Source organism: Symsagittifera roscoffensis, chromosome 7 (genome assembly GCF_963678635.1).
Source record: "Symsagittifera roscoffensis chromosome 7, txSymRosc1.1, whole genome shotgun sequence".
NCBI classification, from domain to species: domain Eukaryota; kingdom Metazoa; phylum Xenacoelomorpha; order Acoela; family Convolutidae; genus Symsagittifera; species Symsagittifera roscoffensis.
Window position 1 is genome coordinate 41,643,742 of NC_087068.1, and position 14,281 is coordinate 41,658,022.

The 14,281-nt window shown below is 35.0% G+C and overlaps 1 protein-coding gene across 1 annotated transcript; it reads left to right on the plus strand.

The window, feature by feature from the left end:
* Nucleotides 1–1,935: 1,935 nt before the first annotated feature.
* Nucleotides 1,936–3,610, plus strand: LOC134851712 (protein adenylyltransferase FICD-like). Its single transcript, XM_063867929.1, has 2 exons — nucleotides 1,936–2,089; nucleotides 2,400–3,610. The coding sequence occupies exons 1-2, from the start codon at nucleotides 1,941–1,943 to the stop codon at nucleotides 3,346–3,348; spliced, it is 1,098 nt and encodes a 365-aa protein (XP_063723999.1). The 5' UTR covers nucleotides 1,936–1,940; the 3' UTR covers nucleotides 3,349–3,610.
* The last annotated feature ends 10,671 nt before the right edge of the window (nucleotides 3,611–14,281 follow it).

The following is a 14,281-nucleotide window of genomic DNA, read 5'->3' on the forward strand; positions in this document are numbered from 1 at the left end:
CATCGAATAGTTATAAGTTAACACATTTTATTTCATCAAGTGAACCGAAAAAAGCTACTTGTTTCAAACAACATAAGAATCATAATATTTTGATTTCAGAGTTTTTCTAACTCAATATATCACGTAATTTTTTGAAATGCATAATTTGTACAAATTGTGTCTTAATGATATGCGTTTTTTGTACATGCAAAATTGTATCTTTTTGTATTTGGTGCTACTTATGCTGCATCAAATTGGTAATTCCTTAGCATATGTAGCTGCGTTATTGGTGGCTAGTTTTTGAGGATTTTAAGCATCCGTGGCGGAATGGTTAGTGCGTGAGACTCAAATTTGCTAGCTCGCAGATTTTTGCTACGCCTCGAGTTTTAGCAAATTTGAGGCTTATTTCTTCTTATGTCATTTGATAGCGCTGCTTTTTGGTCGTGTTCTCGCAAGTGTTTGCAAAGCTCAGCTTCGCGTTTGTGTATATTTTTGTTTGTTTCGGTTTCTTTTCAAAAAAAAATTGTTTCTTTCCGTTTGTTTGAACTCATATGTTCAACCGTGATTGTTTTGCGAATGGAGAATCGTTGATAAAAATTCATGATATCCGAGATTAAATTTCGTCAGATACTGTGCCTTAGAATCAGATAAATGATTGGAATGTTTTTAAGAGCAAGGAACGTAGTGAAAACCCTTATATAAGTCGTGCTGATTTTTTTGTTTTTTTTTCGGGAAAAAATCTTAAAATGTGCATAAAAGTATCTAATAACTACAGATGTGCATTCATACATTTATGAATGCACTTAGGTATATATGCAATTTTTGAGTTCATTTGAAATTGATCTGCTGAAAGCGACACAAATAGCACTCTCCAAATACGAACGTGGAAATGGGGCAAAAAAAAAAACGAACATTTTCTAGTTTTGAAAGTGGAATTCAGTTTTTAGTTTTCTAGCGGAATAAAAACTTTGCCTGTTGATGCAGTTTTCTCAAGTTGGGATACTTATCAAGAAAGCGCCAATCATAAATCGTTCTACAAACTCAAACAGCTTAAAGGGCATCTATTTTTTTCTTTGAAATTCGAAAGTTGATATTTTTCAAGAAAGTCAGTGTTTTTTATGTTAACCTGCTTTCTTTTTTCTTTTTCAACCTTGGATTGGCTATGATGGTCAATATGTGAATTATGAAGCGTCGTGGGCAGCCCCCGTCATTTTTAATAGCATGTGTTTTATTTTTATAGGATGTATTTTATCGGCTTATTAGAGAGAGATAGAGCCTGGTATTAGATGAAGTGTAAAGGGAGTTAGTTGGCTCCGTCAGAAAGACAAAGGGTTCATAATCACAAGGTTTCGAATCATGTAGTCTAACTTTATTTTTGCTGCTTCAAACCTCCCTTTTGCCATTTTGTAGCTTATTTTTTGAAGTGCTGCATTCTCGCTGTATTTTTGGTTTTCTTCTATTTGCGGAAAAGTTGAGCATATTTGTTCACCCCATTGAGCGCGGATTAAGTTTTTGTATTTGTGTTATGTAACTTAAATAATTTCTGTTGAATTTCCAATCTGGTGAATTTTAAACTCTCATAACCTTCGTAAATTGTTATCGCATTATATTTTTGATCTGAGCTCTGGGCAAGGCAATCTTCGTTTTGAAGATTTGTCGTGATGAATTTCCTCGTTGAGAGCAATCTGGCCCTTGGCGAGTCTATTTTTATTCTTTTTAGTCGCTTTGGAGGAAATACTTTGGGGATAATTAAATCTTCTGATCAGTCCGTTTCCTTGAAAACAAAAATTTTTTGAAAGAACATTTTTTCGCATTGAGGGTCATTATGTGTTTAATTGAAGATCCTTAGGATGTTATTTAATCACTTTATTCACTCTGAATGTGCGATTGTTTTCCTGCATTAAAGGTTGTTTTAACGACGAGATTAAAAAGAGAAAGTTGTTTGTTTTTAGGCAGAGTCGATGTACAAGAAAGCATACATTTGCGACCCACATAACTCTCACGCAGTCTCTCTAATCAAGAGAACTGACCCACAAGTGCAGGAAATATACTCTGCAATCTACCAGAGAATAGATAGAAAACGAGACATCATAGCCCAAGTTCCACATAGGTACCCCATCACTAAATCGAACTGTCACTTAATTATCTGATCAGAAAACCGAATTGTATAACAATCAAGTATCAAGTATTTGGAGGTTTAAAAAAATTTGAATAATAATTACTATTTTACTCTGTAAGATTCTGCGAAAGAACCATATATTCTTATTTTTGTTCCAAAATCAAGTTATAAGTCTGAGTCTTGAACACATGTAATGATATCATCGGGTTATGCAACAATTTCGCGTTTTCGGTTTACTGAACTAACAAGCCCGTTTTTGGATTGTGAAATATGGATTTACCGACCGAACACTGCTTTTTAGTGACCCAAAACTGCGACGCGCAATGCGAGAGACCTACTATCTTCACATTTACCACACGAATGCAATCGAAGGAAACAGCATGTCTTTACTGCAGACAAGGTCGATCATAGAAACCGGTTATGTAGTTCCTGGAAAAACTGTAAAAGAACACACAGAAGTGCTCGGTTTACATGATGCTCTGGGCTTTATTAACTCTACACTAGTTAATAAACATGGTCCAATAACTATGGAAGATTTACTTAGTATTCATAAACGTGTAATGGGTTACACCGACCCACATATTGCAGGAGCGTTTCGAAATCATCAAGTATATATAGCTAATCACATACCACCTGCGCCTGGACTTATAGAACAAGAAATGGACAATTTTTTCCTCTGGCTCAAATCGGAAAGTATTTTGAAATTGCATCCAATAGAGCTAGCTGGTTTGGCTCATTACTGGCTTGTACATATCCATCCTTTTGTAGACGGAAATGGAAGAACGGCGAGGTTGCTGATGAATTTGATTTTAATGCAATCGGGATTCCCGCCTGTAACGATCAGCTTTTCGGATAGATTAGCATACTATGAATTTCTTCAGCTCGGAAATGAGGGTGATATTCGACCTTTCCTGAGGTTCGTGGCAAGTTGCACGGAGAGATCCCTAGATGCGTATTTAGAAGTAACAGGAAAGCATATTTTACCTGTTGACGAAAATGATCGAGATGATCATGAAAGTCGAAAAATGAGAATTGAATCGCTGTTTGAAAACGCTATTCCATTGTCGTATGAAATTGACAGAGTCGATGGCTCAAACGAAGAGAATTTGACGGTAAATATTGATTCAGCTGGCGAGATTAAACACGATAATAGCGTCGATAATGTCAAATTTGGACCATCAGAAATGAGGTCAAATAACCCGCTAGAGAGCGAACCCAAATGTCCTTTTGAGGATGAGTTCTGCAAATAAATCAAACCGCTAGGCTGTGCTTTGAAATATATGTGAAGTTGTACCAAGTTAACAAATTATATCTCGTTTGGACGGTCATTTGTCCTCGGTGGATAGTTAGAAATAGTTTTGATAGATTAGAAATTCATGAATTGATCAATGGAAGGGTGTTTTAAAAAAGCCAAATTTAAAATTTATGTGATGTCTGTCTATCTTATCTTGATCTTTTGAGATAGTTTTAAAACGAAGAGGTCAGTCATAAAAGGTAGAGGTTAGTTTTAGTGTAGAGATGAGTTACAATTTTGTTTAACGTTTTTATGTTGCAACTGAAGGCATGATGAAATTGCATCTCTGAGCTATTGTTTCATATTGCAGCAAAAAGATCTTAAACGAAGTTTTTTAGCGCGGCTCAAATGTTCGGTAAATAGCGTTGTATCCATCTATAAAAAATGTAAAATTTAAAAAATAATTTGATTTGTCGGTCTTACGTTTGCTTGATTTCATAATTCCGTTTTGTGATAGAGTTAAGTACTAACTTACGAACTATTTTGACACGAGAGCAGCTTGTGGTGTATTACGAGACGGTCTTTTTTCCAACGCAAGTCCGCTATTTTTCCGTTAAGCTTTTGTACAAATTATACGTTCTTTAACTCAATATCTGCTCCATTGAAGCTCAATCATTTCTGTCTGTCTTTATTATCCAAGCATGTGAGCATCGAATTTAAACAGTTGTAGTAACGAGTGCATGTGCTGCAGCAGACTTGGGTTGAAAAATCCTAGTATCAGCTGTTATTTTGTTTTCTTGAGTGAAGTTAATTTGCTTAAATTTTGATCCTGGTGTTTTGTGCTATTTTGAAATATTTCAATTTTTTGAGAGTTAGCTTTTGAATTCTGCTCGTTAATTTCGAGTTTTTTCGCTAAATGAACTAGTAATAACCAACAGCAAAAACACAATTGATTGAAACCATAATTTTGGTTCAATTTTCTTAAAGTGGGTTAGCTTTATCAAAAAGTGTCAAGCGTAGTGCTGATTTAAGTTGAAACGAACAACATTGAAATTTCAAACGCGTTTTTCTCAAATTGGGTTTAAATAGACAAAAAAACGAAAAGAACAAAAGTTGCTTGGAATTTCATCAGCATTATTATGGTGCAATTTTTTCTCCGAAATTCCGAACCAAAATTATATCCCAAAAATGGGTCATTTTGGCAGTTTTTTAATTAATCAAGAATTACTCTGAGATTTTTTGTTAATAGATGAGAGAATAATATCACAACAAGCCTCTTAAACAGCCCAACAAAGTCCTAGAAGCGTTAAATATCAAAAAACCTGTAAAAGAGAATATTTTGCTTGATAGTCAAATATGATTTTATAAAACTCAAAATCTTTGCTTAAAAAACAAACTTTAAACAATTTGCGCAAAACTTTTGAGATGTAATCCTTCTAGAACTTTGTGATGTGTAAGTGGCTTGTTGTGATTTAATTTTCTCATCTAGTAATAAATTAGTTTCAGCGTAATTCTTGATGATTTAGAAAAAAGCCGAAATGACCAATTTTTGGGTACAGTTTTGGTTGAGAATTTCGTAGAAAAAATTGCACCATATTAATTCAGATGAAATTTTAAGCAACTCTTATTCCATTCTATTTTTGTCTAATCTTAAAAACAAGTCTGAGAAAAACGCGTTTGAAAATTCAATTTTTTTTCGTTTTGTAAGGATAATTTTAATCAGCACTGTAAAAGGTTTTTGAAATGTAATAATCACTTAGGCGATAAATTGCTTCTCTGAGAAATCAAATTGAAAGGTGTTAAACAAAGTCATTCAAATTTAAAATGTCTTAAAATTTGTTCATGCTCAATTTTGATTGTTGGCTGTTTGATTTGTGATTTATTTATAAGTTCAGTGCATTTCTATTGTTAAAAGGAAGGCAAACTCCACTATCGGACAGCAAAGTAGTAAAGGTCGCGAAAAACGTGATCGACTTCTAATTTTAAAAACGGAATTTAATTATCAGATTTCCCAGCGAAATAAAAGTTTCACCTATTGATCCAGTTTTCTCAAATTTGGTAAATTTTCACAAAAAAGTGTCCATCATAAATTGTTTTACAAATTCAAAGAGCTTAAAGGCTATGTAAGTTTTTAATTCGAAATTCAAAATTTGAAGGTTTTTGAAAAAACAAGTGCATTCATTGCTCTCTTCCAACTCAGTTGGCTATGTTTTTTTGGGTTACCCAGTGTAATTACACTTGCGAAGCGAAATGTATTAGTACGAACTTTCTTTTTTTTGCAACCTAAGTCGCAAATAAAAGGGCTACTTTTGGTTGCACTTTTGAATCGGTCGCCTCGGTAGCAGGATGTTATCATATGTTATTGGACATTTGATTTGTGAAAAGTTATAGCAGCTGAGTTATAAAGTTATTTGTTTCAAACAGCAGAACAATGATAAAAAGCTCAATTTCACAAAACGCAATGTATCTCGCATTTTTTTTTAAATGCATAATTTATACAAAATTTAGCTATATGCTTTCCAATTTATTACATGATGGCAATTTATTAGCATATGTAGCTGCGTTATTGGTGGCTGAGTGGTTACTACGTGAGACTCAAATTAGCTAGATCGCAGATTGGTATCCGACACGTAGCCGAATTTTCGCTACTTTGAGTCCTATTTTTACTTTTTCTTATTTCACTTGATAGAGCTGCATTTTGGTCATGTTCTCGCAAATGTTTGCGAAGCGCAGCTTCTCTTCTGTGTAAAAACGTCTCTGCTAACCCATGTTTTTATAATTGGGTTAGTTTTATCTATAAAATATTAGTCGTACAAGATTTTTTGTTTAATTATTTTTTTATACTCTTTCGACCATCTGTTGGCTATGTTTTAAACTCTCTGGGCTAAGTTTTAGCTTTTTTTAATCACCACAATTCGGCGAGGGTTGGACAATGTCATCCGCCTCCTCAAGGTGGGCCCGGCTGCGGCAAAATTGATGACACCAACCTCCCCCTCGTTTGGTCCTGCATTGAGCAGGACCAGGGGTTAGATCAAAATGATTCTCTGGGCTAAGTTTTAGCTTTTTTTAAATCAAACCCATCTTTTGTTGTAATCTGATGGGATTTTTCCACCGCTCACATCCCCTTATTTTTTCCAACTCTCACTCGGTTTTTTAAGAAAATTGTGTACTGAGTTTTTTAACGCAGTGCCATTGGCCAGTGTTAGCAAATTGTTAATAATGATTTTTTTCGGGATAACAACTAGTTGAACAAAATCACTAGTTGAATCATTTTTGCGGTTATTATTTGTGAAGAATTAAACTCTGCAGCTGACATGCTCAATTTCATTAAAATTCAAATGTAGCTACTGGATACAAAATTAAAAGACAGCTAAGGGCCTATATTCAAATCCGGCCAGGATCTGTTTTCTAAACTGAAAAAATTGAGTATCTAAAAACTTATTGGCCTATAGATTGACTGCTTATGTTTTGTTTGCCTACTTTCTACATTTCCTTTTCGTGTGCTGTAAGCTATTTTTGTTGTAATTAGAAGCGTTATTTATACCTTTGTTTTATTTGTAAGTTAAATGACTTTGTATAATTTTTTGTTTAAAGGTTTTATTCGACCTAAATGGTTTTCGGCTTGGTTGTTAAATTTTCCGTCTTCTGAAGATAAAAACTTTTCATCAAATTGTTTGTTTCCGGAAGGAGAAGGCCGTAAAATTTTAATGCACTAAATTTTTCATGTTTAACCTGTGTTTTAGACGCAACGGGCTTTTACCCAAGTGTTGTCGGCTTAGTTCCTGCTCGATATTTGTTTGAATACTTACCTCATGCCGGCAGTCTTCATTCTATTTACGCCCTGGGTCCTTGTAAGTTGGAGTTTCTGTTGCAACATTTTTTGTGTCGTGCCTTGTTATTGCTCGTGATCTCTTTTTATTTGAAATCGAAATTCTTTTCTCGCGCTCTTTTCAATGTATCTATTCGCTTCGGTCGCTATTTTCTCATTTTTGGATTACTTGTTGCATGCTCTGGAATGATTCGTCATATTGAGACTCTTTCAAACTGATCTCGCAGCTGAGGCATTTGAAATGGTCGCTTGTTTTTGATGCTTTCTTCGGTGTTCTTACCTACAACGGAATGGACGACCTTTTTCTCTTTTTGCTTATGTCCTTTGGAGAGGGATTTCTGTCCTTTCGCCATTGACCATTGAACACACCCACTCTTCCATTAGATACTTCCTTTTGTGTAGCCAGCTTTTTCTTCCTTCCAGTGAAGCCCCGCTTCATTGATTAGTTTTTGCAAGTAGGCAATTATGCTGTTCAATGACTTTGCCTCGTCTTCTTTTTCTTGAGGCCATCATGGAAGAAGTTTCAACATCGCTATCGAACAAAAAACTAACTGTTCAGAATACGTTTTTAGACCTCACAAAGGCTTTTGACACAGTTGATCACTCTAATCTGTTAATAAAATTGAAACGAATGGGATTCTGAGGGCCTGTCTTAAATCTATTGGAATCTTACCTTGACAATCGCTATCAGTACATTGAAACTAACTCTTTTAAGACCGAACTTAAACTGGTATCTTTTGGTGTACCTCAAGGATCTATCCTTGGCCCACTTTTGTTCATATTATACATAAACGATCTACAAATAGCCACAAAAAACACAGGGGTACTTTTGTATGCTGATGCCACTGTTCTGAAACACAAACAACAAAGACTATATCGCTTTTGCACATAGATCAGCTTTGCTTGAAGTAAATGATTGGTTAGACAAGAACAAATTGACACTGTCAAGACCATGAGATACTGTCGGAGCACGAAAACTGAAGAACGACCAGTAAATTGTTTTTTAATGACACCCAAATAGAAGATGTTGAATGTTTTAAATATCGTGGAATTCTCCTTGACTGTAAACTGAATTTTCATCAGCAAATTGATAAGGTAAAGAACAAAATTTTGCAATTCTGTGGAGTTTTTTTTCAATTGAGAAAATTTCTAACTGGACAGCAATTAATATTTGCGTATAAAAGTTACGTGCCACCAATCATCCAATATGGAGTTTTAGTTTATGCAACTACCGACAAAACCAAACTGTTAGAACTGGAAATGAAAATCAGAAGGCTAATCAGAATAATTTTTTTATAAACACAGGATGGATTCAATCACTGAAATAATGCATGATAATAAAATATATACCCTAAGAGAATTTTTTGCTTACAAATTTCTGAAATTAACCGGAAAAATTATTCGAAAAGAGTGCCAAGTTGAAACCTTGAGATATTCTATTACTGAACAAGAATTGAACGTGATATTTTCAAAGCGAAAAACAAATCAACAAAAGTTAGCTATAAACATAAATAAACTCAACAGAGGGTCGATTACACCTAAAATTAGGAAAATGTTCAACTTCGTAATAAATTTTTTTCCCACCTGGGTCAATTTCTTCAAAGGGGCTTCTCGGTTTCAATTAAATAGTTTTAATCATAAACTTTTGGATAATTACGTTCTAGGAAATACGATTTTACTGGGCATGCTTTGAGATTTTTTATTGATCAATAAGTAGAACTTGTTTCTGTTGGTTTCTAAGTTATGGGTAGAAAAGACTACCTGAGAAAACTAAATTAATTTTTTTTATAGAGAATGGTTTAAAGGTGCGAATAAAGAGGTTTTACGTTTAAAAAATGGTTACCGGTAGAAAATCCATTGCATTGGATCAAAGAATTTAAGTACTTTTTTTGTTCTCCGCTTAATGAGACACCTGAAAACGGGCCTTGTTGGTTTAATGGTGTTCTCCCAAACGATTCTAATTTGTATTTATAAATTTTTATAAATAACTTTGTAACTAGATATTGTTTGGAAACAATTTATTATTATCTACGAACCTTGATTTCATTTTTTTCCCTTTTTTTCGGTTGAAAAGTTTTTTCGACCTAATACTTTGCATCTCAAATTTTGTTCGTATGCTGCTAATGCCTAACTGTCTCGTTAATTCAAATCCTTTAACGCCTTGTTCTTGCATTCTGAAAAGAAGGAGTCCTTTTATGTTGTTCCAAATAAGGCGCAAGCTGCGATCGACTATGCTCTATATTGCGTGCAAAGTAGTTGTTGTCCATGCTCCCGCACTATCGAACAGCCTCGTGGACTAGGACTAGGTCACCATTTTCACTTTTTTGCCTGCAATTAGCAAGCGTTATCAAATCGGATAAAGATCGGGTTAACAACAAACAGAATCACGTTAAATCGTGGCTCTTAATGAAATCAATTTTCTAAGCCTCTCCGGGACACTAAGCCTGGAGGTAATTAATACGACTAGGGCGGCAAAGTTCATATGTTTTTTCAAAAGGTAAATATTCACTTTCAAAGAAATTGTCGGCTTATGATTTGTGTGCTTATGTTTTGCCGGCTTAGTTACCATATCTTGGAGTTTTTGTCGTATGCAGTTTCATTAAAGTTGCTTTCTATGTTTTCCTTGCTCGTGCAATTTGTAATTCTACCAACCTTGACTTCGTTTCTTTTCCTTTTTTTTCGCTTGAAAAATTGTTTCGACCTAAATAATTTCGGCTTATTATTTATCGGCTTACCAACCTGATATTGTGTCGTTCGAGGAAACCATAATTTGTACGTTGAAACGTTGAAAAGTACACAAAACGTTGAAAAGTTTCAGAATAGAACTTAAAGTTGAAAGTTTTTCTTGACAACAAATTTGTTTTCGCTTGATAATTATTTTTTAATATTCAAAAGCCGTCAAACGTGTTTCTGGACGTGTTTTCCGCGAATAAAACATCATTTCACACGACATTTTGAAGTGTTAAAATGTGGCTTCTTCGAAAATTTTGTCATTTTCTTTGGGATTAGTGGCTCGTGCTGAGTGAGGATTTCAATAACTATCTTTTTACTTTGGCCGACAACATTTTTCTTTTTTTAAGTCTGGCAATTAGGTCTTCTTTTCTTCGATCATGAGGTATAGCATTTTTGTTCGGCCTGCTTCAGCGCTACTGAAACCTGATACTTCGAAAATTTTGTCGGCCTTTTTTAGGTGACCAAATTGAACCTTGAAAAAACAGACCAAAAAAGGCATTCATGGTATGGGATCGTTTAGCTCTGAGAAGAGAACAACCTCTGCATCCGATTCTGCCATGGTCTTAAGGATTTCTAAAAATCAGTTTCTTCTGGGGAAAGAACACACTTATTCTCTAGATGTTCCGTGTCGAAATGGTTGTGGTTCTCTTTTCTCTTATGGTCCCAGCTCTGTTCATTCGTTGTTCGTTTTTTTTAAATCGTATTTTTTGACTTGCGTTCTTTTTTCCTTCAAGGGGACCACACACCAATCGCATCTTCCATATACGAAATCAGAATTGTGCTCTTTTGCGCTTTTACGGATGTTTAACTTCAAATGCACTCACTGCCTCTCTGACAGCATACGCTGGTTTGGATTTTGTCATTTATCAATTTTTTGCATACTTGGCATTATACTTTCGGCGGTGGTCCGGGGTTACTTCCTATGATACCCGCCTGTAAGAGCAGGTGGTTAGGTTTACCCGGACCAGTATTCAAAAATCCGGCACCATAACCATAACACCTTGTGTTTCCATCGGAGTCGACTTTTCCCATGTCGAGTTCCTCGGGTTGCTGCCGTGGCAGTCCTCCTTCGCCTTCCATCCTCCTTTGTGTGGCTTTTCTTCCGGCAATGAAAACGCTCATGCCGGTGGTTGTGTTGTTGGACGTGCTCTCCTCAATTTGAACATCATTAGAGACTAAAACTTGGAAATTTGTGCAGATGTGATAAATCGTGACTTTAAAAATATTTTATTTCTTTCCCCGATTTAATGGCAGTGACTTTTTCGGCTAGCTTGCAATGCTTTGCTTTGTATCCTAAATGATACGAAGCTCCACTTCGCCTGTGTTATAATATATTCAGCCCTTTTAATTAGCGATTCTTGAAGAAGCCCCCTGTGAACGTCTGGCGTTTCTGTTATATTAAGCCTTGATTTTCAAAATTGAGCAGGCCAATTTAACAAAGATTACAAGTATTTTTTTGTTTACTCTGAAGTATGATTAAACAAAATGAATGCGTCGGAAGTTCGTTTGCTTAGCGCTTAATCCATCGAAGCGAATCAAAAGGCAACGTTTGCACTCAATAGTACGGAGTTCGGGGATCAGGGGTGAATATAGTACGGAGTTCGGGGATCAGGGGTGAATATATCATTGTAAATTTGACAAATATTTGTTCGGTTTTTAGATTCTTGTCCACGAAGCAATGGATGAGTGAAATCTTGTTTCTTAATATAGCCAAGTTTTTTAGTTGTGTCAAGTTCATTTTCTCGGTAGAAAAAGTTATCAAGGTTGCTGTGAATCATTGTTTTAGCGCTGGGCGTGTGTGTTGAAAAATGAAGGTCATTCAATTTATCCGTGGTTCAATTTAACCGATGATGATGTTTTCTCATAAAAGCTATGTATGAAGTGAAATCGGGTAATACGGATCTGAAATGTGATCTCTAGATATGTGTCCTCTCGAAAAATGGTATAAGTAGGAGCATTGAATGAGGAAATGCTTTGCGTGCGTTCAATCATATACAATCCTATTTCAGGAATCGATAAAACTCTCTAATAATGACCCTTATTTTTTCAAGTGAATCATTGGTAACTTCCCAAATGGCATAATTCCCAAATGGCATAAAAATGAAACTTGTCCCAAATGGCATAAATTTCAAGTTTTCTTTGCAATTCAAACTGGCTATCAATTTCAAATTCTAACATTTTGTCAGGAACGAAAACATGTGAACAAGATTTGGAATTAATTGCTTCTAAATTAATGTTGAGCGACAATTGACCACAAGAAGCTTATCAATAACCGCAAGCTTATGCTTTTCACTTTTGTTAAAAATTTCTACAATTTTTTCAAGATAAAAAGTCAATCAGCATTTAAATTGACAACTTGGCCACATTGTTCACGAAAGAGTTATTTCGATTTTCTAAATGCAACTGTTGCATGAAATTTATTCCATATGGGAAACTTTTCATTTTAATGCCATTTGGGAATTATGCCATTTGAGACGTAATCGAATCATTTCGGGCTCTTATCTCCTACCATCTGCGAAATTTTATAGGTAGCCTTTTTTTTCTTTTTTTTCGATTGTTGCAAAATTTCGGAAGCTGATTAATTAGGCCATGGCAAACATATTTGGTCCTCATACTTAACCTTGTATAACTAACCGTTAGACGAGAAAATTGATGCTTATGTGAGGTACGGGAAAAGGAAAAAGAGCCTATTTGAGTATCACCTAATTAATCAATCAGAAATTTAAATTTAGTAAAGTGGCTTCAAGACAAGGTTGGAAGGTATGAACAATCTATTTAACTATCACACCACCCCCCCCCCCCGCCATTTCATTATAGTGTATCGTTACTAGGTACCAAAGGGGGATAGTTCAAGAGATCCATTATGTAATATTACCATTATGGGCAGTCATGCTCAAAAAATTTAAGCTCGAATTTCAATTGACGATTTTATTTAGTGTTTACAATCCAAAACATTGATTGGGATACAGAAAAATTTGAGCTTGGAAGTACCATTTTACTTGGAAATTTTTGGCTGATAACGAGTGTTAAATTAAAATGGAAATTTGCCCAAAATATGAATTGAAAGACAATTTAAGACTCATTTGGGCTTTTATTTCTGAAAATTTTGTAGAGAAAACAGCAAAAAATTAGAGAAACGAGACGGTTTGAAGCTTAATTAATCAAACTGCTTCGTTTTGGCTTTAGTCTAGTACTGTTTTCCCTTTCGTAGTAACATTTATTCAATTTTTTCGTGAAAAAAAATAATCCTTTTCTTTTTTCACCATATATGGGGGTATAAACGAAAAGACCCAAATTCAGTCTGCACTGTTTGAAGTTCCCGGCAGCCATTTAAAATTCAATGATTTTTTTGCCTCTAGAGCTTTTTTTGGGTTTTTGGACAAAAGTGTTCCGGTCATTGCGTTATAAATTCCAATTTCAAAATCGGGAAAATGCGTTGAATTCAAAGTCAAGAGAAATGTAAGTCTGAAGTTGGATACTTTGTAAAATGCTATCAAACGGGGTCTGGTCTGGACGGTGAAGAAAAATCCACTTTTTTCTTGCTTTTTTGAAATGCACTAGTGATAGTTTTTTAAAATCTTGTAGGTCCAGAATCTTTTTAGCTCGAAAAATCTAGGTAACATGATAGTGAAAGACGAAATCCATACTGTTTGAGTTTTCTATAGGAGATTCAAGTCTTATGGCAAATAAGCTTCCTTCAGCTCGAAAAATCTAGGTAACATGATAGTGAAAGACGAAATCCATACTGTTTGAGTTTTCTATAGGAGATTCAAGTCTTTAATCTTTCACAACTCCTCTCGGTTTTTTAGATTTGACATTTTTGGACCAAGTTATTATCCTCACAGCCCAATCCCCCCAAGCCGTTAGAGAGAGGATGTAACTTGGTTCTGAGATCGAATTTTCAGCCTATCAGAATCCAGCATTTTACACGCTGCGCTCAGCAAAATTAAATTAAATTGAACGGCGCTGGGTGGAGGATCTTAACTTGGTCGATAATGGGGTGAGGGAGGGAGGATGTTAACTTGATCCAATTTTTTCATATAAAGGTTAACTTATATCACAACAGCTTGTTTACGGCTAATTTGAATCCTTTTTGTCACATCCGACAAAAGGTACCCCGAGAAGTTTCGTGATTTTTTAGAGTAATAAACGTAGTGAAAACTTATAAAGGTATTGCTGATTTTTTTTGTTTTTTTTTTCAGGAAAAGTCTCTAATAACTACAGATGTGCATTCATACACATTGATGCATTTATGAATGCACTTAGGTATATATGCACTTTTTGAGTTCAATTGAAAATCATCTGCTGAAAGTTGTAACTAGCACTCTCCAAATACGAACGTGAAAATGGTGCAAAAAACGTGAACGATATCTAGTTTCGAAAGTGG